The sequence below is a fragment of the Hippopotamus amphibius genome, chromosome X, assembly GCF_030028045.1.
Source record: "Hippopotamus amphibius kiboko isolate mHipAmp2 chromosome X, mHipAmp2.hap2, whole genome shotgun sequence".
Lineage (NCBI taxonomy): Eukaryota > Metazoa > Chordata > Mammalia > Artiodactyla > Hippopotamidae > Hippopotamus > Hippopotamus amphibius.
This window is the reverse complement of record NC_080203.1, coordinates 123,766,674-123,793,776: the sequence shown is the minus strand read 5'-3', so window position 1 is coordinate 123,793,776 and position 27,103 is coordinate 123,766,674. Positions and strand designations below refer to the sequence as shown.

The 27,103-nt window shown below is 35.4% G+C and overlaps 1 protein-coding gene across 5 annotated transcripts; it reads right to left on the bottom strand.

The window, feature by feature from the left end:
• Window positions 1-13: 13 nt before the first annotated feature.
• AP1S2 (adaptor related protein complex 1 subunit sigma 2) lies at window positions 14-27,103 on the bottom strand. 5 transcript variants are annotated; one of them, XM_057718089.1, is made up of 6 exons: window positions 26,974-27,103; window positions 24,641-24,819; window positions 18,096-18,204; window positions 17,337-17,474; window positions 12,492-12,582; window positions 5,707-11,814 (listed from the first exon to the last, which is right to left on the bottom strand). In XM_057718089.1, the coding sequence occupies exons 2-5, from the start codon at window positions 24,817-24,819 to the stop codon at window positions 12,523-12,525; spliced, it is 486 nt and encodes a 161-aa protein (XP_057574072.1). In that variant the 5' UTR covers window positions 26,974-27,103; the 3' UTR covers window positions 5,707-11,814; window positions 12,492-12,522. The 5 variants fall into 5 exon arrangements, with proteins under 5 accessions (XP_057574073.1, XP_057574076.1, XP_057574072.1 ...); XM_057718090.1 differs by lacking the exons at window positions 5,707-11,814; window positions 12,492-12,582 and adding an exon at window positions 14-1,586; XM_057718093.1 differs by lacking the exons at window positions 5,707-11,814; window positions 12,492-12,582 and adding an exon at window positions 1,597-5,697.

Below are 27,103 nucleotides of genomic sequence, written 5' to 3'. Positions count from 1 at the left end.
AGTCAATTGCATCAAGGTTTTAAAAGCGGCATTTATTGATTGAAAATAAATGTGTAGATAAGCTCTCAGTAGCATGGACTCCACATTATTTTTTAATGAGCTTGAAGTACATGAAGACTCCTTAAATCTTCCACCATTTATCTTGTGTGTGCTTTTAACCACCACCACTTTCAAATGGAGGTGAATTTTCAACATTCTACTTAAAAATTTTTTCTTTTTAATTCTTCCTTCAGCAGCTCTTCATAGTTTGACAAACTTTTGGAGACAGATAAAAACACACTGTAGTGGTGTACATTTAACATTTATTACAACTAATTGGTGATGTGGTAAGACAGTGCTCATGTGGCCTGAATACTGGTCACAATCACAACAAAGCTTAATCCAGCCCAGCAGATACAAATGAAGTATAAACTGTGAAGACATGTTTACATACGTAGAAGTATGTATAAAAGTGACATTGAAACAACTGTATATACTTAAAAAATATAGAGCTCACTAATGCCATTTTACTTCATTCAACTCACACTTTCCTATGAGAGGTGGTGTCCGTTTTTATATTTATGATTTCCGATAACTAGGCAGTGCCATGGAAGGGAAGGAAGCTGCCCTACAGTTTGCTGCACTTCTAAGTGGAGGGAAGCAATAGGGGAGTAAAATAAATTTGGCTGTAACAAGCACCCCAGAAGGAATATTCGTGCTTTAAACAATGACTTATGCTACACTTTGTGAAGAGAGTAGCACATTTTCTGTAAGAGACTAAGAATCCCTGGTAAGTCAACAATTCCATTTAATTTTGGGGGCATCAAAAAAAATCCAACTACGTTACTGAATGATTATAACCACAAAAAACTTATCTCAGGAGTCAAATGTTCCTTGGCCTTAAAAATAACGTGCTTACTATTATGAAACAGCTGATCTCTGTTCCTCATTCCAGGTTTAGAATGCCTAAGAAATAATTTTTAGTGTAAAACAGCATCATTCCATTAGTCTTTTGTGTATTGCCTTTGTTTTAAGGTGTTTAGTTTCTAATAAGGGTCTTTGGTATAAATTTGTTTTTTTTCTAGAGTTTCAACATAGAGTGAAACTTTCATTCGATATGTGACATGTCAATTCCCTTTATTTGCATACATACTGAAATGCACTAGTCTTTGGTTTCATAAAACCAGGTTTCACATAATTTAACTTTTTTGCCAGACAGTAATTAATGTCTATTGCCTGATTGTGTCATATTCATAGATACACATAATCAAGGTAATGATAATAATCTATTCAAGAGAAACAGACCTATAAACTTTAAAATAGCCAGAAAAAGTACCTTTTTCTGCATTCATTCTAATTCATATTTAAATCCCTTGTTATCACTTGATTAACCAAAGTTCCCTTTAAAAAAAAAATTGTGTAGGCCTGAATGAAGCAGCTTAGCAGAACAGTAATACTGACAAGACGTCATCTTACACCATTAGCTAACATGGACATGAAGGCAGTGACCATCTACAGTGTGTGAAATGCCACAAGAAGTCATCAACAGGGGAGAAGAGTTATGTCAGTCCAATTTCTTCAAGAACACTACGTGGGGTTTCAGCTTCCTGTGGAGGGAAAATGTGAGACTCTGGTAAGCATATTGGGGGAGGCTTGAGAATGTGAAATTGACACAGAAGGGCTGCAAGTTTCAGTGAATGCAAACAGTTCTACAGCATGGGCACTTCCTATGGAGAGCCATTGCTTATTTAATGATTTGCGTCCCAAACATCAGAGACCACAGGAGGATATTTTCAGCATGCATTAAATACCTACTGATTACCTACTAATTGTGCTGGGCTCCATTACTGTAACAAAAAGCAGTCAAACCCACTGCAAATGCACTGCAAGCCCACTGGCATTTAAGGAAATCATCGCTACCGACATTTCTACAGGAAAGGCAAGTTACCTTAATGTTAAAATTCAAAACCTCCCCTAAATAAAGACCATGGAAACCCCCCCTGAGTTCTCCCATTCTTCACATATTTTTGTTTTCCCTACTCTTTTTTTGTCACATGTATTTAGTCTTTGAGTTTTTACTCAGTTTTGGACTTAAATGTCCCCAGCAGCAAGGCTGCAGAAACTGACCTTCTCAGACCTCCCCACAGCAACCAATGGCTTCAGTAGAAGCAACATACAGAAAGAATGCTCTGGGATCTGGGACAAAAGTGCCTTTTGTTCTATGTAATAACCAATACTAATCTTTAAATGTCAAAAGACTAAACAAAGCAGGAATACTAGAAAAAAATTAAAAGTTTTTCCAAGGTTTCTAATTTTGCACGGCACAAAATAAAAAAGGACCAAGTAGGTCAAACTTCAGGTATTACCAGCAACAAGTTTGTAATTAAAAGGCATACTAGATTTTAACAGAGGAAAACAATTTTTGTACCCAAATAACTTACTTTTGCATCCTAATTGTGGTACAGCACAAAACAAGGAAAAGAAAAATTAAACCATAAATCCATACATTAGATTTAACTGTATGTAAAGCACTACATGGAATAATCTTAAAATTATTATTTAAACTCTCTAGTCTGTTTCCTTATTTGGAAAACATGGATCATAGTACTTACCTTCATATGTAGAGATTAAGAGAGAGAAGGCTTAGTGCCTGATTCACAGAAAGTGCTCAAAAAATATTAGCTGATACATTACACAACTGAAATCTAAATGAACGTATTTAGCCTTACTATAAACCAACTTGATATATAAAGTTCATATGATGACCTTTTAGTATGTTTGTGTATTAATGAAAAATGGGTAAAAGTCAGCTTTGGTGGAAAAAGGCTATTTTTTATGAAGTATTCTTGCCTCCCCCCCCCCCAAATTAAACCTCAACCTAACCAGGCTACAGACCTAAATATACATGGAGGATAAGAAAAGTTAAACATTGCCATTATAATCTGCCAAATACAGAATAAAGGAGATTCTACAGCATAGGGGACTCAGTTTAACAAAAAAAGGCAAAGGAGGGTAAAAGCAGAGGCGTTGTTAAAGATTAACAGAGACTTAAAGAGACCAGATACAATGTGAGCTTTGTTTGGAATCTGGCTCCATTTTTCAGACAATTAGGGAAAAAAACGAACCAGGAATAAGATGTTAGGAATTACTGTTAATTTTGGGGGGGGTGTGGTACTACTCTCTTAGGGATACATACTGAAGTATTAAAGATGAAGTGATAGGATGTCTAGGGCTTGCTGTAAAATACTCTGGCAAAAAGGGCGGGGTGATGGTCATTTATGAAACTAGCATTGAGTTGATGGTTGTTGGAGCCGAGTGATGTGTACATGAGAGTTCCTTATACTATTCTATTTGTATGTCTCAGAGTTTTCATGATATAGCTTTAAAAGAAAATTTAATGGAAATGATGCAATACTCTTAAGAATGATGTAAGCCAATCTCTTTCATTTATAATGTTTAGCCTTAAACATTAAATATACTGCAAGACTGACACCTGAATCGCATACATATTTTAATAAAGGGGACAATTTAAAAATAATCATTTCCATTTAATGTTATATAATTTTTAAAACATCATACAACCTTTAATGTACTTATTAAAGGGTGCCTACATTGAATTCTATAGTTAACATTCTTCTTATCTTATCCATGTAAAAATGTCCCCCTATCCTATTCCCTGGAGCTGGTCAGATTTCCCCTATGTGCTCACTGTCTGCAATCTTATATAGCATTTCTTGAAGAAAACCATGTTGCCTCTCAAATATGCAATATTTAAAATATCTGTCCTTTCTAAAAAGACTAACTTCAAAGATTTACACATTTTCTTTCTTTGAGACATACAAATAGTACATTAGTTTTTTTAATCAATTGTATTTATAATATAAAATTAATTTTCACATGTTCACACCAAAATTGTAGCTCAAAATCACCTGCAAAAACTATTATCTAAATTAGTCAAGTTCATAGAAACAGAAAGTAGAAAAGTGGTTACCAAGGGCTGAGGGGAGGGGAAGTGGGGAACAGTTGTTTATAATGGGTACAGAGTTTCAGTTTTGCAAGATGAAAAACTTCTGGAGATCTGTTGCACAACAATGTGAATATACTGAACACTACTAAACTACACTTAAGTTAAACTAGTAAATTTTGTTACTTTTTAAACCACACTTTTAAATGATTACCTGGAAAAATTAAATGTGAAATATATTATTTATCAAAAGGATGAAGAAGAAAAAAGTCATTCACATGAGACAAAGTACATGCAATACTTTTATTTTAGACATGCAAGGAAAGCTATTTCAGAATCTACTAGTTTAAAGCAAGCAGCTGTATACAAATAACAAAAGAAGCAACATCTTGTTACAGCTGGGCACACAGCATCCAAAGCAAACATGCATGAGACCATGCATATTTATACAGCAGTAAAACCAGATGAATGACATGTTGCAGGGCTGGGGAAGGGATAGAGGAAAAAAATGGAAACGAAAAGACCAATGTATCCCAACGCTATCAATGTATAATGCTAAATTTCTCATTTGATAGCCCATCCAGGTGCTTCAAATGTCATGTAGTACAGTGAGAATGGTAATAATGGAAACAACTGATCTGCATACCTGCCTAACACACATTTTCACAGGTCTTCTTTCAGAGGTAAACCAGTTTGAGCATCTTTTGAATTTATTGTTTAATGATAGCTTACTAAACTCAGGCGTTAAACTCTCTAGACATAAACAATGAATTATTTGGTAATTTACCCTTTATAATAATATATGTTGTATATTTTATTAAAAGTATACACAAAAATGATCAACATTAAAGGTTTTAATATTCAGAAATATAAAACCATATTTAACAAACCATTATCTAAATGCAGACTTAATTATAAAATCATAACTAGTAAAATTAGTATTTAAATATAAGAATCTTAACTATATAAAATAAACCCCATATTAATATTTTGAAATGCTTACTATTGAACAATAGATAATGCAGAAGAGACTTTTCTGACATAGCTTTCTGATAGTTCTTCAAGGAACTGTTTGATATTGTACAGCACAAATGTGATTCAATAAATGCAGCATTACAAATTTCTTAGAAACTGTGAATTTTACCTTAAATATTCTATAATAGTACCGATTTTACTTTCATGTATTATTTCCAAATACACTTTTATGTGATACATTAGAAGATGTTGCTCATACAGACTATAACATAACCACCCTAAATATAGCTCCCCAGTGGCCCCCCCCAACATTTGAAGACCAAACCACACTATAGTACGGCACTGCTTATTCTGACCTAGCATTTCAGCTATATTTTCTTTGGTAAACATTTTAACAATTGCTAGTTATTCCTCTTACAAGATTAATCACAGATGGTTCATAAATGATGACACGTGTTTAAGATGAAACATTACTCAAAATGGTCATAGGTCATGTTTTTTCAAGAAGAAATTAAACCAGTTGCAAGCAGAAAAAGCTGTATCAAGATCACATATAGAATGAAAATAAAACAGAAAAGAGGATGAGAACAGGAAAATTATTACAATTATAAAGGTGATAGTTCTGAAATGTTCTATTATTATTATACAAGGTAATCAGTCACCAAGCTGAGGATATTTTCTTTCATAAGCATATCAGCTCTCTATTTCCTCTGTGAAATTCTGCATGCACGATGAGTAGTCATTTAGTACACAGGGACATTAAAATATTCGTGACGTGGCTACAAAAGAAATGCATATATTCTTACACACAGTATACAAACGGACATAGACACAATCAGATTTCTAGAATGTTTAGTGCACAGTAAAGAAAACTTATTGAAACTTACAATTTGTTTGTTTTTAGAATTTTGGTTTGTGGCTGAATATTTAGCTTCTAAACAATGCCCAGGAGTTCAGATTCATCTTTTATAACTATACTGTATATAATGATAACTGAAATGATGACCTATCTCCTACAAAAATCCAAAAGCACTGTATTTACTAAAAATACACTGAAAAGATTTTTCAGTATAAGTCATCTGGTAAATACTGAGGTAACTTAAAATCCAATTAGAATACTCTCTCCTACCAATGTTCAAGTTCCTCAGGATTCTACTACACAAAGCAAAGGAATTTACTCTCTTAATGAAAATCATTACATCCTAGCATGACCATGAAATTTTACAGATCCTAAAGGAAAATCTTTCCCAAGAAAAAAGTGGAAAAGTAGTCACCCATTTGGTAGCAATAGAGGTTTTTAATGGTTTGTTTAGCTTAAAAAAAAATTCCAAAGACTGTAATATATGCCTTTGAGACTAAGGATATTACTTTTAAAATAATCCTCAAGATGGATTTCAAAGGACTCTCCAAATAGATTTGTTAAATGTCTATGCCTATAAATGTATCTAAAAGGATATTTCTCACATCCACAAGGTAACCTGAGGTGAGGTTTTAAACTGACCCTAGAGTGCACAGAGATAAATGTCTAGGGACTCCAAAAACTCCCTGAAACTAGAGGCAAAATCAGATACAGATTTTTCTGAGAAGAGGGCCCATGGCCCATCAGACTCTCAAAGCAATTATACCCCGCCAAAAGGTTTGTGACTAAAAAAAGTTTAAAACCGCTTATTTGAATGCTTTTAAAATATCCTCAATTTAACATTTATTCAATTTGGCACTTAGAAATGTTTGGCTACAAAGTCATGTAAACTGTTTCAATAAAATATGTAACAGACACCTTATACTTATATATAATAACCATTAAATACAAAAGTATTTGAGGAAAAAAGCCAGTTAAATTTTAATCCTCGGATAATTCTTAAGCAGTTTAAAGATATAATTGCTTTTTACTCCCACTCAGAATATTGTGGAATGAAGCAGCAAACTAAATAATACTACTAATAAATTGAACTCCTAAATGCTTCATTTTCATGAGGAAATTCTATTTCTATATCAATGGTATTAATAATACTTTTTTGATCAATGAACTCTGAACCTATTTCAGTATTCTCTGTGTAAAAAAAAAATTATAAGCCCCAATGATAGACCATTATCAGAGCAATATTCCCAATGAAAATATCAGTTAAATGAAATAATTGGGACTATCCTTTGGGATTTAATGTAATTAAACTTTTCAGGTAATGCTAAACTATAACTAACAAACTTGACAAAATTATAATTACAAACTGAATTTATATATCCTACTACATTTTGATGCATGTCAGTACACCAGCACGTATTCTAGTATGCTTTCTTACACCCAATGAAACTCTTGCTGTGATACATATTCTCTGTTTTCTGGAGAGAGAACAAGAAAAATTTAAGTCTATCAAATAACCTTTCACCTAAATAATACCAGTGCTTTGAGCCTTTATATTACAGCTTTTCATATTTTTGTTTTCTCTCTTAATTTTATATCACACCATGTAAAAACCAACAGTTAAAAGAAAAGGTAGTTTCCCAAACAGAGATGAGTACACAGTGGGTTCCTCCCCAGAGGAGATCTAACTATGAAAGAGAACAAACAATTCTATAGGATCAAGTCTCAACTGTGACTGCCCCAGGCATTTTTGACAGACCTTTTACTACTCTTTGGGAAAGAAAAGCCAAACTATTGATAAAGCCAAACTATTCTTTACAGCAATGATCCATATTACTGTACTTAAGAAATTAGCATCTAATCAATTGTGCAGAATTCAAATGGCGAAAACCTCATCAGAAAAACGTTCAAGAAAACAAACTCTAAAATCCACAAAAATAAATGTATTCTTTTACCACTTTTAAGTTGCTATAACATGTTTTAAATACTTCCCCAGTTTAAACTGCTAGGGTCTAAAGAAGTTGTGCTATAAAGAAATGCCTTAATGACATTTAACATTTAAGGCTGATTCTTAGCTAAATGATAGATATGCCCATAATTATCCAAGTTATTTTTTCTCTTATATACAAGAAAAACATTACAGTGGATTAAATATAACTCCAGTATTCTGGGCCTTCATACAACCAGTACACTTTATGAGTCATGGAATAATTATATTAATTAAGAATTGGGGAGGGTGAAAGTGAAGTCTGTTATAATACACAGACTTTATAGTCCTGTGCAGAATTAGACCTACTGTCTTCTACTATCTAGCAAACTGAGTTTAATACACTGAAATGTCAGTGATTTAGACTGTGTGGGAATAAAGATCAGAATGAAAATAGAAAAAAATTTAATCGAGTTGTATTACACAAATATAAACCACAAGTTGCCTTTAGTACAGATTCTTTGGAGACCTATTGGGCAAATCTATTCCAAACCCTCAACATTTTCCTCAAGTTATCTACCTCTTCTTTCTCCTCAGTCCCAGCAGCTCTCCTCTTGATGTAGTTTCTCAATTCATCCAACTCATGAGGGAAAAAAAAAATCTACATCTTTAATCTGTTAATCTCCTCAAAACAGAGGGAGAAGACTCATCTTACTCAAGACCAATGCTTTTGATGTCATTCCTATTCACCCTCCCAATATACTTTTCCCATTATCCTATTCCTGTTTTTCATCGCTCTCTGCATTGGTTCCTCTCCTTAGTGTACATCCATGTTCAACTTTCCTCCATACTAAGAACAATCTTTTTCTCAATCCCCTACAAAAAGGACCAGATGTAGTGGGAAATGTAGGACAACAAACACAGCAGAGAGGAATTAAGTCACACCTGTTCTCAAACCACCTACATTCCTAAGAAAAGACAAACTTCATTACCTTAAAAACTCCCAGATATTCACTATACTAGGCCAATGACTCAAAAGTAAAATGATCTGATACACTATAATGAAAACTGGTAAGCAAGTAATTATCTGAAGGCTTAAGTCTTGTTGAGATGAGGAGTGCTTAAGTAAACTGGAAATCTTGATTCTTCTTTCTGGTACACAAAGGTAGTCAGCGAAAATAATGTACACTTGATAAACTATGTATCTATATATAATTAAGGATAACTTGAAGTTGCTGCTCTATTCCAGTTTTTCTTAAAGGGGCTGGCGTCACTTATCCCTTGCACTATAAAGTCGTATAGCCTTTGTTCTTCATCTTCTAGAATACAATGGTCCTTTTTATTGCCTCACTGAACACTGTGGCAAAGTCCTTACTCTCAATCCTGGAACCCTATTCCTTGAGTTAAAGACCAAAGGGCTGCAGAGTATCCAAACGCACTAAGATCTCTTCTTAGCAATGAATATAAAGAGAAGAAATGAGAACCCTTTATAAGGTACCTTTTAGATGACAGGGCTCATGGTGTCTTATCTCACAAGCACTTGTGAGGCACTAGGAAAGTCAAGTGATATTTTTACATTGTTAGCAATGTGGCAAGAGCAATATGGTTGCTCCAGATGGTTAGTGTCTAAAATGGCCAAGAGAACATAAGTGCTTCACTTTACCTGCTGCAACTTTCTTTTTAGCAAATTCTACTCTATCTAAAGGAGCAACACAATGTAGTCTTCCATTCACAGAGCAGCATTCTGTCATTTTAAAAAGTTTATAAATTAAAAAATTATATTTAAAATACATGTTCTACACTTCTAGAAAACAGGAGGGAGTGACCTCAAATATCTTCAGAGGTAATACTGTTAATGTCCTGCTCCTAGATCTTTTCTTACTTGATATACCTTTTGAGTACCTTTTCATATCATTACATAGAAATTGATCTCATTTCTTTTATAGCCAGGTAACAGTTTCATGTATGGTTGTACTGTAATTTTCTTAACCTATTTCCCATTGATGGGCATTTGGTTAGGTTCCAATGGCTTAATATACTGAGCCCGTGTCTTGGTGCATTTGTATATTTCTGTTGGATAAAATTCCTTCAAGTATAACTAATGGGGCAAAAGGTGTACATATTGAAGTGTTAAATCACTAATCCTCCAAAATGGAATACAAATTTAAGTGCTCATAAGCAGCAAAGAATTCTTCTTTGCCAATCCAAGAAACAAATCAAAAAAATAAAAAATAAAAAGGCTAATAGATAATTTACATTCCCTTAGTCAAAGGACCACTTGTTTTTTCTTTCATCTGTGTATTACTTATTCATATCTGCTGCTATCTTATTCTGTTGTGCTTCTAGTCTATTTCTATCACATTTGTCTTAAAATTTGTCTTAAAAATAATGAGGTTAACAACATTTTCTAAAACCCTGCTCTAAAACCCATTAGTGATAAAATAGTAAAGAGAAATTACTTTCTCTGGCAGTTAATTGTACTTTTTAAATAAAGAGGCAGAATAATTAACTTAGCTAATATAACTTTAGACTGTAAAGAAATAGTTTTAAGCACATTTTAGGATAATTGTACTGTATTTGCCCTGGTCTTCCACTTGGATTATAACTTCCACTTGGCCCTAAATTTAATCAGGGTTTTCAAAATATAAAAGATTTCTTAGAATCACTGAATTTCAAATATTCAAACTCTAAATATCTTTACTAAGTAAATTCTTTAAGGCTAACAGGGTATAAGAGAAAAACAACAAAAAAGTCTATATGTATAACATAAGTCTATGTAGGTAAATTCTGGTCATTTAAACTATTCCTCTCTTTAGGAATTATCAAATCCCTAAGGCAGATAGGGAAATCAGCAGAAAAATCAAGTGTACTAACTGCCTGCAGGGTATGCTCAATTCTGTTTCCAGATTTGGCTGTTGTTGAAGAAATTAAATTATATAGTGACATCCCATTATGTTTTGCTGTGTTATCTCTGGTTATCAAGTAAAAGTAATTTTGGTGAATCACAGAGGTGATCTCTTATAGCCATTTACTTGAGCACATTTGTCCTTCTTTCACAATTTTTAGGGTCTTTTTTCCCCTTCTACTTTTGATTCATTTTCAGCCAGTCATTTATAATCTGAACTATATATTATATCAAAAATATGTAGCAGTCCATAAATGTAAATGGAATCTATAAATGAAATCTTTATATATTACATGGTGGTAAATTAAACCAGGGTTTCTGGACCTTGGCACCGCTGACACTTGAGGCCGGATAATTTCTTACTCTGAGAGGGCTGTTCTGGGCACTGTTGGATATTTAACAGTGTCCTTGATCTTTACCTACTAGATGCCAGTAGCACCTCATGGCTAGTAGTGACAATCAAAAACATGTGCAGACACTGCCCAATGTCCCCTGAGGAGGCAAAATTGACCACCCCAAACCTTAGTTGAGAACCAGAATTAATCTAGTTGTCTCTGGTTGGTAGGTAAGATTATGTTCTAGTGTGCTTCCCTGTATTTGTTAATTTTCCTATAATGGGAATTTTTATTAAAAAAAAAAAAAGACAACAGAGGAAAGAATAAAAGAAAATAAAAAAGAATGTCTCGGGGAAAAAAAGAACTCAAACCCTGAAATTTTTCAGAAAGTACTTTTTAAAGAAAAAAATCATGTCAACTTACTTCAATTTAATAAATAAATAAATAAATAATAATAAATAAATAAATAAATAAATAATAAACAAATTAATAAACCACCAACAGCCAGGAATATGCTCTTTGCAGGGCCCTGTGCAGGTCCCAATCCTAGGGCTCATGCAATCAATTTAGTAGATCAGGATCAGCATTGACAAAAAGAATAGAACAGAAAATGTGAGACTATGAAACAAGAAATATGAGTAAGTATATATTATTTAACCAAAATTTTTTTAGGTTTATGTACATGTAACTATTGTGATACAAAAATGTATTTATTACTGTGACTTTTTGTCAAATACTTTTGAAAATCAGGTTTACAGTTACTGAATATTTTAAGGTATTCCAGCTTTTCATTATTACAAACACACCAGAGTAACAAGAGTTGACTCAAAATGAATAAAATGAAACAGCAGGGGGGATATCCTCAAAATTCTGAAAAGCAAACAAAGAAAAAGAGCTCAAAAAACAAACACAGAGCAAAATGATTACAACCTAAAAACCAGTGACCAAGGGCATTGGCCAAATTGTTTCTTATTAAATGCAAAGTGAAAGGCAAGATTTTTCCCGCCTTTTGTTTTCTCTGTATCTACCCTTCTGTATTTTCTATGTCAAGCATTAATGTAACTAAACCTCACTTATTCAGAATTTGGTCTAGCAGACCCCAATCAAGTTTACCTATAAAAAATTAAAATATGCTGGCATAAAAGATTATAGCCTTATTACTTATAACTTTTAACCCAATTGAAAAGAAGAAGCTTTAGGCTTAAAGGTTTTAATATAAACAGTGGTAATTACAAAGGAACTAACTACAGGAGTTTGTCTTAATCAAGCCAATCTTAAGAGGATTTTTATCGAAATGCTTTTTGCTGTTATATTACTGTATATATTTGAAAGCATCTGTTTTAAAACAGTGTAAGATATTCTTAAGTTTGACTACCTTGACCAAAGCCCAAATATTCTTAATTAGCAATATTTTAATTAAAAAAACCCCCAAACTTATTAAAAGGCATGTTATTAAATACTTTAATAAGTACTTACTTACTTAGAATACTTTTAAGTTATAAAAGATTCATTTTTAAAGAAATCACCTTTTCTCCTAAGATTCTTACCTTTCCATTTTCATGCAGTCCAAAAGATTTATTAATTACTACTTCCACAAAGATGTTGTATAGCACTAAGATGTATCATGCAGCCCCAGCACTAGAACAAATCAATTTTAGCATCACTAATTCTCCATAGAGCACCACTTTCTAGATGAGGCAAATTAACAACTATAAATCCAATAAATCTATTCATAAAGTGGATCACCTTGAAGTAGAAGCAAATTCATGAGTGTAATGCTTGCTTTTGGTACGTCACTTATTTTTCATTTCTCAGATTACTTTAGTGAGAAACAATACCAACAGCAAACAAAGCTCAAAAGGAAAACCCCCACAAATTTGAAAATGATGCTGTTAGTATAAAAAAAAAAGGTTGACACATCTCAAAGCGCTGATCAACACCATCATGCATCTACTGCTGAGGGTTAAAGCCCAACGCCCAGTATTTAACTATTTGATCTTCACAGATCAAGCAAGGACTTGAAATCATCTCACGTGCAACAGTTTTTGCATAACACCCCATTTTATCCATGCCACAACAATGGTAAATTTAGTAGTTACCAATAAATAAGTTGGGGGGGTCAAAGGGACTAAAGCCTTAGACTGCTCTTTATCATAAGATATCCTCAGACAAACCTCCCCATTCTTCATTCTGGCTCTATAAAATTAAGGAGCAGAGAAAAACCGGTAAGTGCCTGACTTCACAAAGAAAATGCACTCTATTATTTCCTTTGTAATTATATGTAATGTTTATAAAATAAACCCAACTGTACCCCTCCCCCATGCCCTCCCTCCAAAAAAAGTCTAGCTTAAAATAGGTATTTAATTGGTGCTGGGGAAAATGTTCCAAGTATTATAAAAAAAAAAGTTAATTTAGTAATCTCAGCATGTTGCACTTTGATATAAGAATCAAGTTAAATACGAGTGGCATGTTAAGAAAATATGTTTTAAATTCCAACGGTCAAACATTAAACATTGGATAATGGACCAATTTTTCTGGGCTTTCCCCCCCAAATCTAATTATATATTCATACAACAGAATACCAAAAGGAATAAACAGAGAGTCTGGTCTAGAAATATCAAAATTGAACCCTTCTTTACCAAGTAATTACATAAAACAAGAAAGATATCTTTATTATTTAATCACAATATCTGATATTTTAGTCATTATTATTCAAATACACATTTATGTTATATTCTCATTACTGACTATAAAATGCTAATAGGAAATCTACTTTATGCACTGTCTACCCTGTTTGCCTATAAAATGAAGGACTACCTAGACAAACTACATGACGTTTACACAAATTGAGTAAAAGGGACATCTTTAAGAAATTTCTCTGAAAATAAACATTCTTAAGGATAGAAATGTATATTTCACACATTAAAAAAGGATTAAAAAAGGATTAAAACCAAAATTATTTTGTGATTTGCATTTAAGCCAACAGATATTTTCAATATAAATTCAAAGTTATCTTTGGTGTTTAGAAACAATCAATTCAAGTAAAAGACCTAACACCAAATAGGAAAAAAAAAAAAAATCACAATATATGAAAAACTAGATTAAAATCAATTAATTAGGACTTCTACAAATTTAAGACTACAGTTAGATAAGTGTCTTTACAGGTATATTTACAATTTTGGAAGCAAAATCATTTCATGACATAGGCTAAGGGAATATTATAAATTATAAGATTAAATTATAAGACCAAAAAAGCTACTATAGATCTATGCATTTTGATAAATCCAACAAGAAACAATTTGAAAAATACTATTTATATCTATATATCTGATTAATAAATTTCAACTATTGATAATTTGGTCAATGAAAATTTCCAGTCTAAAAAGTAAAAGATGGCATCAGTCTTAGGAAACCTACTTTGTTCAATATAGAAAAACCTCCAGGAGAATTATGAATTTCTTCACTATATTACTGAGACACACGTAAGTTGGTATCTAAAACAGGATGTTTAAAATATACCAAGAAAATACATGAATGGGGGTTGGGGCAGACAGAGCACAGTGGTTAAGATTCCATACAGCTCTGGAGTCTAGCAGATCTGGGTTTAGAATCCTGGTTTTGCCAACTGCTACCTAGTACCAGTCACTGGAACTTCACCGAGCCTCTATTTCTTCATTGGTTAAAAAGGCTCTCATGACCCTTTCTCAGGGAATCCTGATGATTAGCATAGGATGCCTCACATCTAAGTGCTCAGTAAGCATTAGCTATCATCTTAGTTCTTTTTTGTTATCATGGTGTCCAGATAAATCCTTTTTAGCAGTTTATGGAACGTTTTTTCTCATCTTATTCTATCATCTATTTTATGAACATAATATTCAAACACTCTCCCAGAGATGTAAACTTGTAACATGTATCAACATACAAATGACTCTATTTTAGGAAACAAACATCTTATCATCCTGGATTTCTTGTGACAGTATGTTGGTGAATAACCTGAATAAACAAGTTACCCTGTTAACCTGAACAGAATAACCTGAAGCTTAACTGTCCCATATAGACTTTAGCTTGGTTTCATAGAGGCCTGAACCTCACTCTAAATTCAGAATGGACCAGCCGCTTTCTGCCTCCTCAAGACCTGAATGGCTAAGTTAAGAAAAATGGTTCACTCGGACCACTGAATAGAAAATGTCTTAATATAGTATCAATTTGGTTTATATACAAAACAATGTAAAGGTAGTCACAGATGAGAAACAAGGCCAAAGCTCTCTTCTAAAGACAAGGAACTGTAATTAACAGTAGTCAACTTTTTTTTTTTCTTAAACTAGGGTGAGATAGGGTGAGGAGAATTTTACATGGAACTATGGAAATCCTATGCTTCTCTCTCCATTCCTACTTTTCCCAATTAGAGATATAAAAATACTACTTGAAAAAAAGACATTACTTCTTATTAAAATACTTTTATAGGGGAGACACACACACATTCACAAACGTACCTGTAATAACTTTTTGATCCCCTAGTACATTACTCAATACATGCTATAAAGTAAATTTAGCATATTTGTCATACTGTAAAGTGTATAGTGATTCCCCAGTAGTTTAAAAAACAATTCAGACACAAGAGATATCAATGCCCTAAACATTACTCTCCAGAAAAAAACATTAAAATTAAAAGCTGAACTTCAACAACTTTAGAAATGTTTTAAGGCAAATGTAATTAATCAGGAAATGATGAACTTGGAGGAAATACCAGGATCTGATAGAACAGAATATAGTTCCATAATAATGAAATATAAAAGTGATCAAGGGAAGGAACAAACATGAAAAATTCCTGGACTTCCCTGGCAGTCCAGTGGTTAAAACTCTGCGTTTCCAACGCAGGGGATGTGGCTTCGATTCCTGGTCAGGGAATTAAGATCCCACATGCTGCGTGGTGTGGCCAAAAAAAAAAAAAAAACCCAGAAAAATTGCTGATTTCTGACCCTGGTCTTGGCCTGATTTTTAGAAAAGTCTGATTAGTCAACAGCAAAGTAAGGAGGTGCTAACTTTAAAGCCAATTTTACAACAGTAGAATGTGAGCACAGTCAGCACACCTGACGTTAAAAAAATAAATCGTCCAGTGACACACATGCAATCAATTAATAAACAACCGTGGCAAAACACACATGCAATCAATTAATAAACAACCGTGGCAAACCATACACACACAGAAAAGGGGCTGTGCTCATTTCACTACTGAACAGCAGATGGCATTAGGGCTGTCAATAAAATACTTCACTTCTGCAGGCACCTTAACCCGTTTTGGTAACTCAAGATACTCAAATGTACAAAGCATTGTCTCATATTTAATTTATGTATGTTCCAGATGATGTCATCCCAACTTCAAACAATCCCCACAACTGACCTAGTCAGTGACTGATGCAGAGGGATTGCCGATTGAGGCTAACAGTTAAGAAGTTATAATGAAGAAAAAGATTTACTCTGATTTAAAGCCTCCTTTAATAAAAATAAAAAAGACAATTACCGGAATGAAAACATGTTACATTTTTTAATGTTGATTAGCTCCTTCTTCTCATGCTATAAACTTTCTATTTGATTAAAACCACAATTATGGCTAAAGGATAATTCAAGTAGGTACCTGAATTAATGTATTATTAAGTTTTTAGGAACAGGTACCCTTATTTATGAAATTTTTAACTTCAGAAATCGAAGGTACAGAAGCATCAAATATAAAATTAACCTAAGACAACTGTGTAAATTAGAAAGGGAAAGGGGTTTTACCAATGGTTCTTGTGATATCAAGGCAAGACAAGAATGTAGCTGTTTGACAGAACATGGTTTGTTATTTAAGAAAAGCATAGAGAAGTAGAAATACTTTTTAGTTAGTTTTGCTAACACAAAATTAGAGGATTCTACAAAAAGTATGATTGTAACTATCATTTACTTGGCTACATTTGCACTTAATGGACATGAGGTGAAAATATGAACCAACTTGGAATGAAAATGCCATAATCTCACAGTCAACTCCTCATTGTAGACACTAATGAGAAAAGGGGTTACCTTAAGTAATTCAGAACAATGGACGGAAAGTTCTCAAATTACTATTACTTTTCCCATCTTAAAGTAGTCTGTCCTCTAAAGGTTTGGACTCTGGTGTTTTGGGGACCAAGAATGGGCCATCTCCAGACCATCTCCAAAGTCAACAATCCATCCACAGATAACTGAGTTGATGTGACTGACACATATTCCAATCAATAAACTGCACATGGACACCACATGCCAAGCATGCTTCAGAGTATTTTCTGAAACTGTAAGAATGAGGGAAGATGACTGAGATTTCCCTAGCAAGAGCAAAACATGCTAGTGTCTAGTCAAGAGAACTCTGAGTAGCTTACCTCCTGCAGTAGATCAGCCTGCTCTATTGCCTTAAGGACATTTTTCTTGGATGTTTCCTGAACTTCTCCTCCCAAAAGAAACTCATCCAAAATAAAATAAGCCTTCTCAAAATTAAAGATGATATCAAGTTCACACACCTGAAAAGCAAATAAATAAATAAATAAAGCTGAAGAAAGCAAAAGATACTTATCCACTATCAGGTAGTCAATAACATCTGACCAGAGTGAATGAATCTTAAGTCTTAATTCTTTCTAAAATGGCAATCCTGCTAACTAAGCATCATTGATTTAGTCAGCTTAATTTTCAAATCTCAAGTACTTGAAAAACACAATGCCTACGAGCTAAGAAAGACCAGACTCTGCAAGCTCCTAACATGGGCAACTTAATAATTTTCTACTTATAAAGACTGATCTTTTGAAATACATATTTCTGGATAATATGATTATAACTGCTAACCAAATCTAAATTCTATACTAAGCACTTCAGTGTATTAATCTTTGCAGTTGGACCCCTTTCTAGTTCACTATTTTAAACCTCGTTCTCACCAGCATAATTAAATGAATAGGTCTGTGGGGTCAAACAATTCTGGCAGTTAACTGACTAGGCACACTGACAAGAAATAGTCATTCCTTCCCTCTCCCATAGTTACTGTCAAATAGTCAGAATCCCCAAGACAATCAAATAATAAACTTGTTACAGAAAAGGTTAAAAAAAAAAGCACTATGGCATTCAATTTCCTAAAACAAAATACTACTCACACTGCCAAAATACTTATCAAGTAATTCCACATAACGATGAATTATTTCCAGGGTAATTAGTTCATTGTCCTGATCCTCAATAGCACAGCAAAAATATAGACTGGCATATCTGTAACAAAAAACAGATGTAGAAAAAAATTTACCCTATAATCATGTTTTCTAAAATACATTTTCATATACTACTGTGAATGACCTCATGCTTATACAATTTATTTCTTCTTTACAACAGTAGATTTTTTTCCTCCTAGACTATAAAAGTAATAAATGTGCAAAAAAAGAAATTTTGAAAAGTACAGCAAAGCAAAAAAGAAAAAAAAAATTACACCATTTAGAGTTACTTATTTTGCTCTTCTTCCATCCAGGCTCCTTTCTATGAATATTTTAAAACATAGCTGACTCAGGTTGTTCTGAAGTTTACTTAAAATGCACTATGTGACTATTTCAAACCACAAATAAACAGTGAAGAAAATAACCTCTCCAACTGAAGGACTTACTGAAGATATTGTCAACGTGAAGTCCATGTTCTGGAACATTCTACTGAAGTGTAATATACACACAGAGAAGAACACAAGTCATAAATGTATAGCTTGATGAGTTTTCAAAGTGAACCTACCTGTGTACCAGCACCTGGACCAAGAAACAGAATTATTACTGAACCTCTGAAGCCCCTCTCCTAACCTCTCCAGGTCACAGCCTCCCAGCCCCAAAGGAAACTACTATCTTGACTTCTAAACAGCACAGAATTATTTTTAAAGGAGGTTTATAGGATTGTGGAATAAACCTCAAGAGAAAAACAATTCCAAGTAATCACAGAAGTCAGAGAAAGAGAACAGGGGAAACTGAGATATGTCCTCAAATTTTCCAAGTTCTACCCCATTAAATTAAAGTTCAGGTTATTTACCCTTGAAGAAGGAATAAGGTTGGAAAACTCATATTCTCCAAATGAGGATTCTAGCACACAGGACTAGGTTATACTTGACCCAAGGAAGCCAAAACTTAACACAAACCTTGAGGCATAACGAAGGATGACCTAACCAAGTTCTTTGAGGAGGATTAAAAGAGTATTTTCAAATTGTTTAAATGCATTTAAGGCTTTTGAAAAGGAACAAAATGAAAACCTAAGACATTCTGAACAAGTCTCAGTTGCCTCTGTAATTTTCACTGAGAAGCATTTAAGCGATTTTTAGAAAAACACAATGGGCAATTACTGCTCATAGCATTAATGTAAAATAATATATAAACACACACACAATCTCAGTTTTGAAAGTCAACGAATTCCTGCTCTTCAGTAGAATAACTAGTATTTTCATAACATTATTAATTTCAGTATTATCAAAAACATTTCCTCTTATTTGATCTTTCCAACAGTAAGCACCATCATCCTTGATTACGGAAGGAAAAAAAAAAAAAAAAGAGGCCCAAGAGTACAGGGCCTGCCAAGCAGTTGCACTGGGACAAGAAATCTGATCTTCAGACCTTAACTCCAGGCCTTGACAAGTCAGACCTTGACCATACTGACTCCCTTGTCATACACATAAACTTTTTGCCATGTCCTTCTACCTGATTTCTACGTTAACTAAATTATTTTATTATTTTTTTTGTTTCCTTTTTTTAAAAAAAAGTTTTATTTATTTGGTTGTGCTGGGTCTTAGTTGCAGCAGGGCTCCTTTGTTGTGGCATGCGAACTCTTAGTTCCAGCATGCATGTGGGCTCTAGTTCCCTGACCTGGGATTGAACCTGGGCCCTACTGCATTGGGAGTGTGGAGTCAACCACTGCGCCACCAGGGAAGTCCCTACTAAGTTATTTTAAATGGTGGGTCTCCTGGAGCCTTAGAGAGAAGGCATTCAAACACATTCATTTATTATCATGAAGGGCATAACAGGCACCACCTCCAACTTTACTAACAAAAGCATTTCCTCTCTTTCCCAGCACTATCCTATGTTTAGCTTATCAACTTTAAAAGGCAATGGGATATTCCAACCTTTCATCCTCCCTAACCTATGCTCCTCATAGTCTTAAATTTGGGAAAACTGATACAAATGACACGTGATATTCTCTGAATTAAGAAAACTAAAGATTAAAGGGGCTGACATTAAAAATGGTAGACAAAAATCTGACATGACTAGCTGATATGAACAAAGTGCTAAATAATTCCATTAGAATTTACTAATAGGCAACGTCAGGTAAATTCCTTTTACTTTTTTTTTAATTTTCTAATTTCATTCTTTTTTTTAATTAATTTATTTGGCTGTGTTGGATCTTTTTTTGCTGTGTGCGGGCTTTCTTTGGTTGCGGTGAGTGGGGCTACTCGGCATTGTGGAGCGTGGGCTCCTCATTGCCGTGGCTTCTCCTGTTGCAGAGCACGGGCTCTAGGCACGTGGGCTTCAGTAGTTGCAGCACACGGGCTCAATAGTTGTGGCTCACGGGCTCTAAAGCGCAGGCTCAATAGGTGTGGCGCATGGGCTTAGTTGTTCCGTGGTATGTGGGATCTTCCTGGAGCAGGGATCGAACCTGTGTTCCCTGCATTGGCAGGCGGATTCTTAACCACTGCGCCACCTAGGAAGCCCCTTCCTTTTACTTTTAATTTCAAGATTTCTTCAATGCTACTGTTAACCAATCTAACACTTACACCATCCTCACTCCTTATCCACAATACTGCTTTTTACTTACAAATAAATAGCATTTAAACACTAGTCAAAGGTCCTAGATCATACAAATCATTCGAAAATATTACTTTAATATCAAATTAAATGAATTCTTCACTGTAGATGAACATCTAGTTATCAGGATTATAAGAAGGCACCACTTTCCAGAAGGCTTAAGGAAGAAAGAAACAGAAGCATAATAACAGGTAACATTCACTGAGTCCTCACTCTGAGTAAGGTACTCAATGTTACCTAAGGCCTTGGCATAATCTACCATTTTAATCCTCACAAACACTGTTCTAGAGATATACTGTTATTATTTGCATTTACAGGAGACAGGCTTAATTGAGTAACCTTCCCAGAACAGTGATTTGACTCCAGAGCCCAAGTTTTATATTAAAAACTATAGCCCAGAACTGTGTTAAATAAAGTAATCCTGCAACTGGCAAAAATTAAAACATATTCAAAGCAATATTTTCCATGCTTTGAAGAGGGAGAGAAATAAAAATTGTTATACTGATTTAGTAAAAGGTTACCAGGAAAACCTGAAGTGTACTCATTTTTAGAACCAAGTGGTTTTAAAAAATTCAATACTGACCTCATTTTGTTCTCTTAGTGCATATTTGTAAGTCTAAATCTGAAGTAAAATTAATAATAGACTAGTAAGAAGGTATGTTTGGTTATTTTTAGCAGAGTAGATTAAGGCTTACTCTAATTACTGGCACTCAGAACATCTGAAAGTGCCTATTCTTATATTCATAACACATGACTTCTCCCTAGTCAGCTAAATATCAGCTGACTGGGGGTGAATGTAACCAAACTGTTCTCATTCTACTGGTATGTCATTAAAAATTCTTTTGTTAGTAAAGAAAATCAATACAGTACTCTTCAACAAATTCTGAAGCTTGTAATTGGTAGGTGTGTATTTTTTAATTAATTTTAAGACTTTAATCCATAACATGCTGCACAAAATAGGAATCAAAAAAGTACACAGTGTTTTCTGGTCTTCACGGGGTCTTCGAGAGCATTTATTTTAGAGATGAGGAAACAAAGGCAAAATGACTTGTGCAAAGTCACAAAACTAGCTAATGGCCAAAGGACTAGAACTCAAGTTCCCAGATTTTCAGTCTATTTTTTCAGCTATATTAACCTTACTACCCTCTCACTTCTCCCTCCCCAAGAGGGGTAACTGAAATGCAAAAGGCTCAGGGATGAAGAATGTGGATGAGGCAACTTGAGGAAGGCAGACATAAAGATCACTTGGTGATATGAACAGCAAAAGTGCTAGTTTAGAATTTCTCAGCAGCTAAGGGGTAACTCTTTTGCTTAAAAGGTCTTCTCTTCCAGCCGGACTAGGGGATAAAAAAATCACCTCTTCACATCTACCAAAAATATGTCCTTAAGTACTCTAGATGAGTTTCCAGTATGAAATGGGGAGATGCAGAGGAAAACTGATTATAAATTCTAACTTTTATATGTGAATTTCATCACAGTAAAGCTAGTTTTTTTAAGTGCACCTTTATTTATAGGAGCTTGATGTAAATATCAGAGCCAGGTGAGATTACCCTTTACAGCCGCTGACAGAAAAAGCAGTGGCCCAACATGGATGGGCTGAATGCTGTGCACAGAGCACCAACTAGTGCTTTCTTTCCTTTTGTTTGACAGGCCATCTCCTTCAGCTGCAGGAATCTTGATTCCTGGGACTGATTCCCTTGCTAGTATTTTCCTCCTCCACATGGGGGACTCCTTCCCCTATCTAGAAATAAGCTTAAGCTTCTCATGCCATTTTTTAACCCTGTCCTCCACTCCTGTCTACAGGTGGTTATCACCTCTTCTCCCCCAAATAGTCTACACCTGCTGTTTTATTGTCTCCACCTCTTCACACTTCACCCCATTTCTTCGAAGAGTTGTCTCTACTATTCCACTGAAAATGTTCTGACAAAGGGCATTTTGTGAAATGCTCACTGTAAAATCTAATAAATTCTTCACTTTAGTTGACCTTTATGTGACATATGGCACGACTGGCCTTATTTTTGAAACTCTCTCCCCTTCCCCAACGTGACTGACCTTATACTTATCCTCTGCCTGCTGCTTGAATGATGGTGATCTAATACTTTATGCCTAATTTTCCCCTAGACTTCCATGCCAACGTCCACCCTGAGAAAACTAGGCATCTCCAAATGGAAGTCACACAGGCCTCTCAAAGTCAACTTTCTACCTCACCATTTACCCCACCAGGTGAACCAGAAATGTAGAATAACCCCATTCCTCCCTTCTTTCACTGCCCTCCGTGCTTCTAGCAGTGACCAAGTCTTATCAAACTTACCTCGGTAACAACTCTTCCACCTGCTGAGCCCACAGCAAGAGGTCTTCCTTCAGGGCCACTGGAGGATGCAGTCTCCTAACAAATCCCTCAAGTGCCAGTCTCAGCACTCCCCCCACCCATTATCCAACCACAGGATCTTTAAAGAAATGCAAATTTTCTTTTTATCCCAGTTTAAAACGCTTGCCTCCAGGCTTAAGATTTGAGTTCTGGCCCCCAGGGCAGTCACTAGCAATTGACCTTGGAGACAAGTCACTTCTCCGAAATTCTCCTTTTTTATAAAAACTGAAGCTTGATCAACAGTAGTGGTTTCCAAACTCAGGAACCATCTACACAGAAGGTGGAAGCCAAGTGAGTAGAGATAACAGTCCTGATTTCACAGGAGCACCTCCACTTCCACTTGTTTCATTTAAGGTTCTATCCTTGGGGCAAAAAGCTTTTTTTTTTAATTTAAAAAAGTCACTTAACATATCCCAGCTCTAAAATGCTATGATTTTTCTCAACAAATACTAAACCAAACATGCATACAAAATCACCCAAAGCTGACTAAATTCATTCTATTGTAAAGAGGAGTCTATGGTATTTTTAAAGTTCTAGACATCCTATAATCTTCATCTCCCCCACAAAACCCATCTGTATTGGAGTGGAATAAAGGAAAACTGAGATTAAACCCAGGCTTCTCTTGGACCCTCCTTGTAGCACATACAGTTAGTTCCCTGCACATCCCCCACAAAAGAGTATTTTTATACACATGAACGTTCTTATCTTAAATTCAGTAAATTATTTGTAAGGGAACAGAAATGGGGAAATAATTATATTTTTTAACATGATTAGAACAATCTTGAGAAGTTTAAGATATTAAAGTTTCAGATATTAATAAAGATGTATAGCATTTTTAAAAAAGCTTAGTGTTCAAAGCCAATCTATGAGTCATTTTGCAACATCAAAATTTTAAAAATCTGTTCTTGGCAAAATTATCTACCAGATCTAATCACAGCTCCACCACAGCAACAAGTGTACTTCAAATTAATAAGCACTAATGAACAAATCCTGTATATATTCAGTTTTTAAACATCTATGACTAAAATGGTCTATGTATGTAAGGTGTTTATAAGTGAGTAAGAGATCCTAAAAGTCAGATTAAAAGACATGTCAAATATCAGTCATTACTTTACAGACTTGTAGGGAGAAGGGCGGGTGGGGGGGAAGAGGGGGAGGTAAATGCTTATCTAAATTCAGAGAATTACTCACACAATTTAAAATACTGATCTTATTTTCCCCTGCAAAGAAATGAATTCTTCCAAATTTCCTAAAAAGATGATTAAGCATTTAGTATCATTTATGCCTTTAGTTACATAATTTCATTTTAAAAGATTTCCATGATTTTATCATGTTAGCCTGGGTAATCAATCAAAACAGCAGTTATCTTAAAAATACAAAGCTTTACCTTAAGACTATTTCATCTATATCTTTATTAATCATTATTTATGTCATCTCTCAGAAGTCTGCAATTTCCACATTATAAATGATCTAACATTTAATTCTATTTCACCTTTCTGATAAATAAAAATTATACCTTTTGTAAACAATCTTCAGATCTCGCCACTCAAGAAAGCTGCACATTTTAGGTTTCCGTGCTAAAACGGTTTGAACAAGTTCTCTTGTGATCTTTTTCTTCTCTTTGTCTGATAATGGGACATACCATTTCTGCAGTCGAAGCTTTCCCTGACGACTAAAAAGCAACATAAACTGCATCTGTTAAGATAAACAGAACCAAGATTACAGGCAATACTTTGATTCAATAAAGTTAAGATTAAGATGACACGTTGCATAGAGAAGCTTTGGAGGACAGGGCATTTAGCTAACAAATGATGAGTAGCCATCAATATTTCTATGCCAGTTAAAATCGCATTAAATTCTTGTGGAAAGATCTTCCCACCAGATGCAAATCGTCCCACCCCACCCTGTTCCACGTAAGTTCCGAAGGGGCAGGGGACAAAAACAGGTGAAGTGAAAATTCTGATGAAAAAGAAAGATAATTCTTGCAATTTAAGAAACTATTGTGTACTTGTGCTATAGGAATGTATATACATCAAAAGAGAATTGTTGACATCAACTGGTTCAGATGCATTTGAAAGAAACAGATCTATTTTGCACCCTAAACAGAACAAGCTGTTCTAGTTCCAGACCAAATTACTTGTAGACAGACTGCTATAACTTAGAATGCTCTCCAGTTTATGCTTACATATTTTAAGCAAAACAAAAGATCTAAATATAAACCAAAAAAATCTCATAAATGCACATTTTTCTTAATAAAAGCCTGATGTAAGTATCCTTTCTCATCTCATTTTAAAAATTCCGACATAAATATACACGCAATAAAGTGAATGAATATAATTTTACCAAAGAGAATAAAACCTTTAAAAAGCCAAAATAAGAGCTACACACATTCAGACATTACACGAAATGCTTCATTTAAAACGATAAAAAATATAGCACCCATCTACAGATGGAGCGGATGCTGAATTCTAATGTATTTTACACAAACTATTTTGTATATACTTATTTGGAACCTGCAAATGATTTGTCTACATGTTTAGTTTTTAAGGAATAGTTCTTGTATAATAATTCAACTAGTCTTCTCAACTGCAAACAGATAAGCACTGTTTCTACAAAGGTAATTTAAAGGCATAATTCAGATTTTTTTTTCTTTCAACTATTCTAAGTTCCAGCACTAGTTACTACAAGTAAGATTCAGCCTAACTCGTAATATTCAGCACACCATACTGAATTTAAACATGGGGTGGGGGAATTTACATAATCAATTTGAATAAAATGGGCCCTAAATTTCAGTAAGAAATCATTGCTGCTTTTTGTAATAATCCAAACAGGCATCAATAAGATATTTAGAAATGTATGATACGACAATTTAACTTTATTAAAGTTAAAACTGGCTGGTAACACCTCACTTAAAACGCATCACTGGCACGAAATAAACGAATAATATTCGTGATGTCAAAGTGCCTCACATAGAACTCCTGTTAAATTAGCGGCATTCGAAGGGGACAGCAAGTAAAGCATCAACTGGACAACGTTTCATGGAAACCTCGTTAGCAGAACTTGGAAAAGAACAGACCCGTATTCCAGGATCTCGGTGACCAGGAGGGCTGCTGGGCGTTTGCTTTTGAAACTCAAGGACCCAAGGGAGTCTACAGCAGGGTCCTCCATCTCCCCCCCCCCACCACTTTATATGACGAATAAATAATTCACTCTCTTGAAAATAAATTATATGTTAACATGGGACAATGCCCGGTCGCAAGGCACAAGTATTCCTTCCCTCTAGTTAAAAACCAACGCTCTGATTTTGCTGCAAATCACAGGGCACCTCAATTCCTGGAGAATGGTATTAAAAACAATGGACTCGGCCGCGGAGCGGGCTCGGGGCCAGCGTTCCTCGGTCCGGCCGTCTGCGATGCCTGCCCGCTGCCCCACGGGGCCGCACTCCATCACTGACCGACCGAGCCCGGGCGAGGTGACAAGCAAGGAGTGGGGCAGACAATGGCAACCGCCGCCGCGCAGGGGGCGCCAAGGGTCCTCGGTCGCCGTCGCCCCCGGCCGCCGACCCCGCCCGCAAATGCCCCGCAAAACTTGAGGCGATTCCCGAACCACAGGTGCCGTGGGGCCGCCGCAGCGTCCGAGACTGGCCCCCGCATCCTAGGGCGCGGCGACGACTAGAGAGGGGCGCGGACGTGGAGAGAAGTGAGTTTCGGAGCGCGGTGCCCCAGTGGCGGGCCGGGCGGGCAGCGCGGGGTGGGGTCGTCGGGGCGCTCGTGGGGCGGCGGGGGACTGGCCCGACCCTCCCTCCCCGCTCTCCTTCCCCGGTGCCCCGGCTCGCCTCCCGGGACTTACTGCGGCCGCGGGCCGCGGGCGCGGCGGGGCTTGGCCGGCGGCGACGGCGGCTGAGGGGAAGCCCCTGTAGCTGAGCGGAGGAAGAGAAGCCGTGCTGCTGCGGGGAGGGAACCCGGTTCGCGGAGGGAAG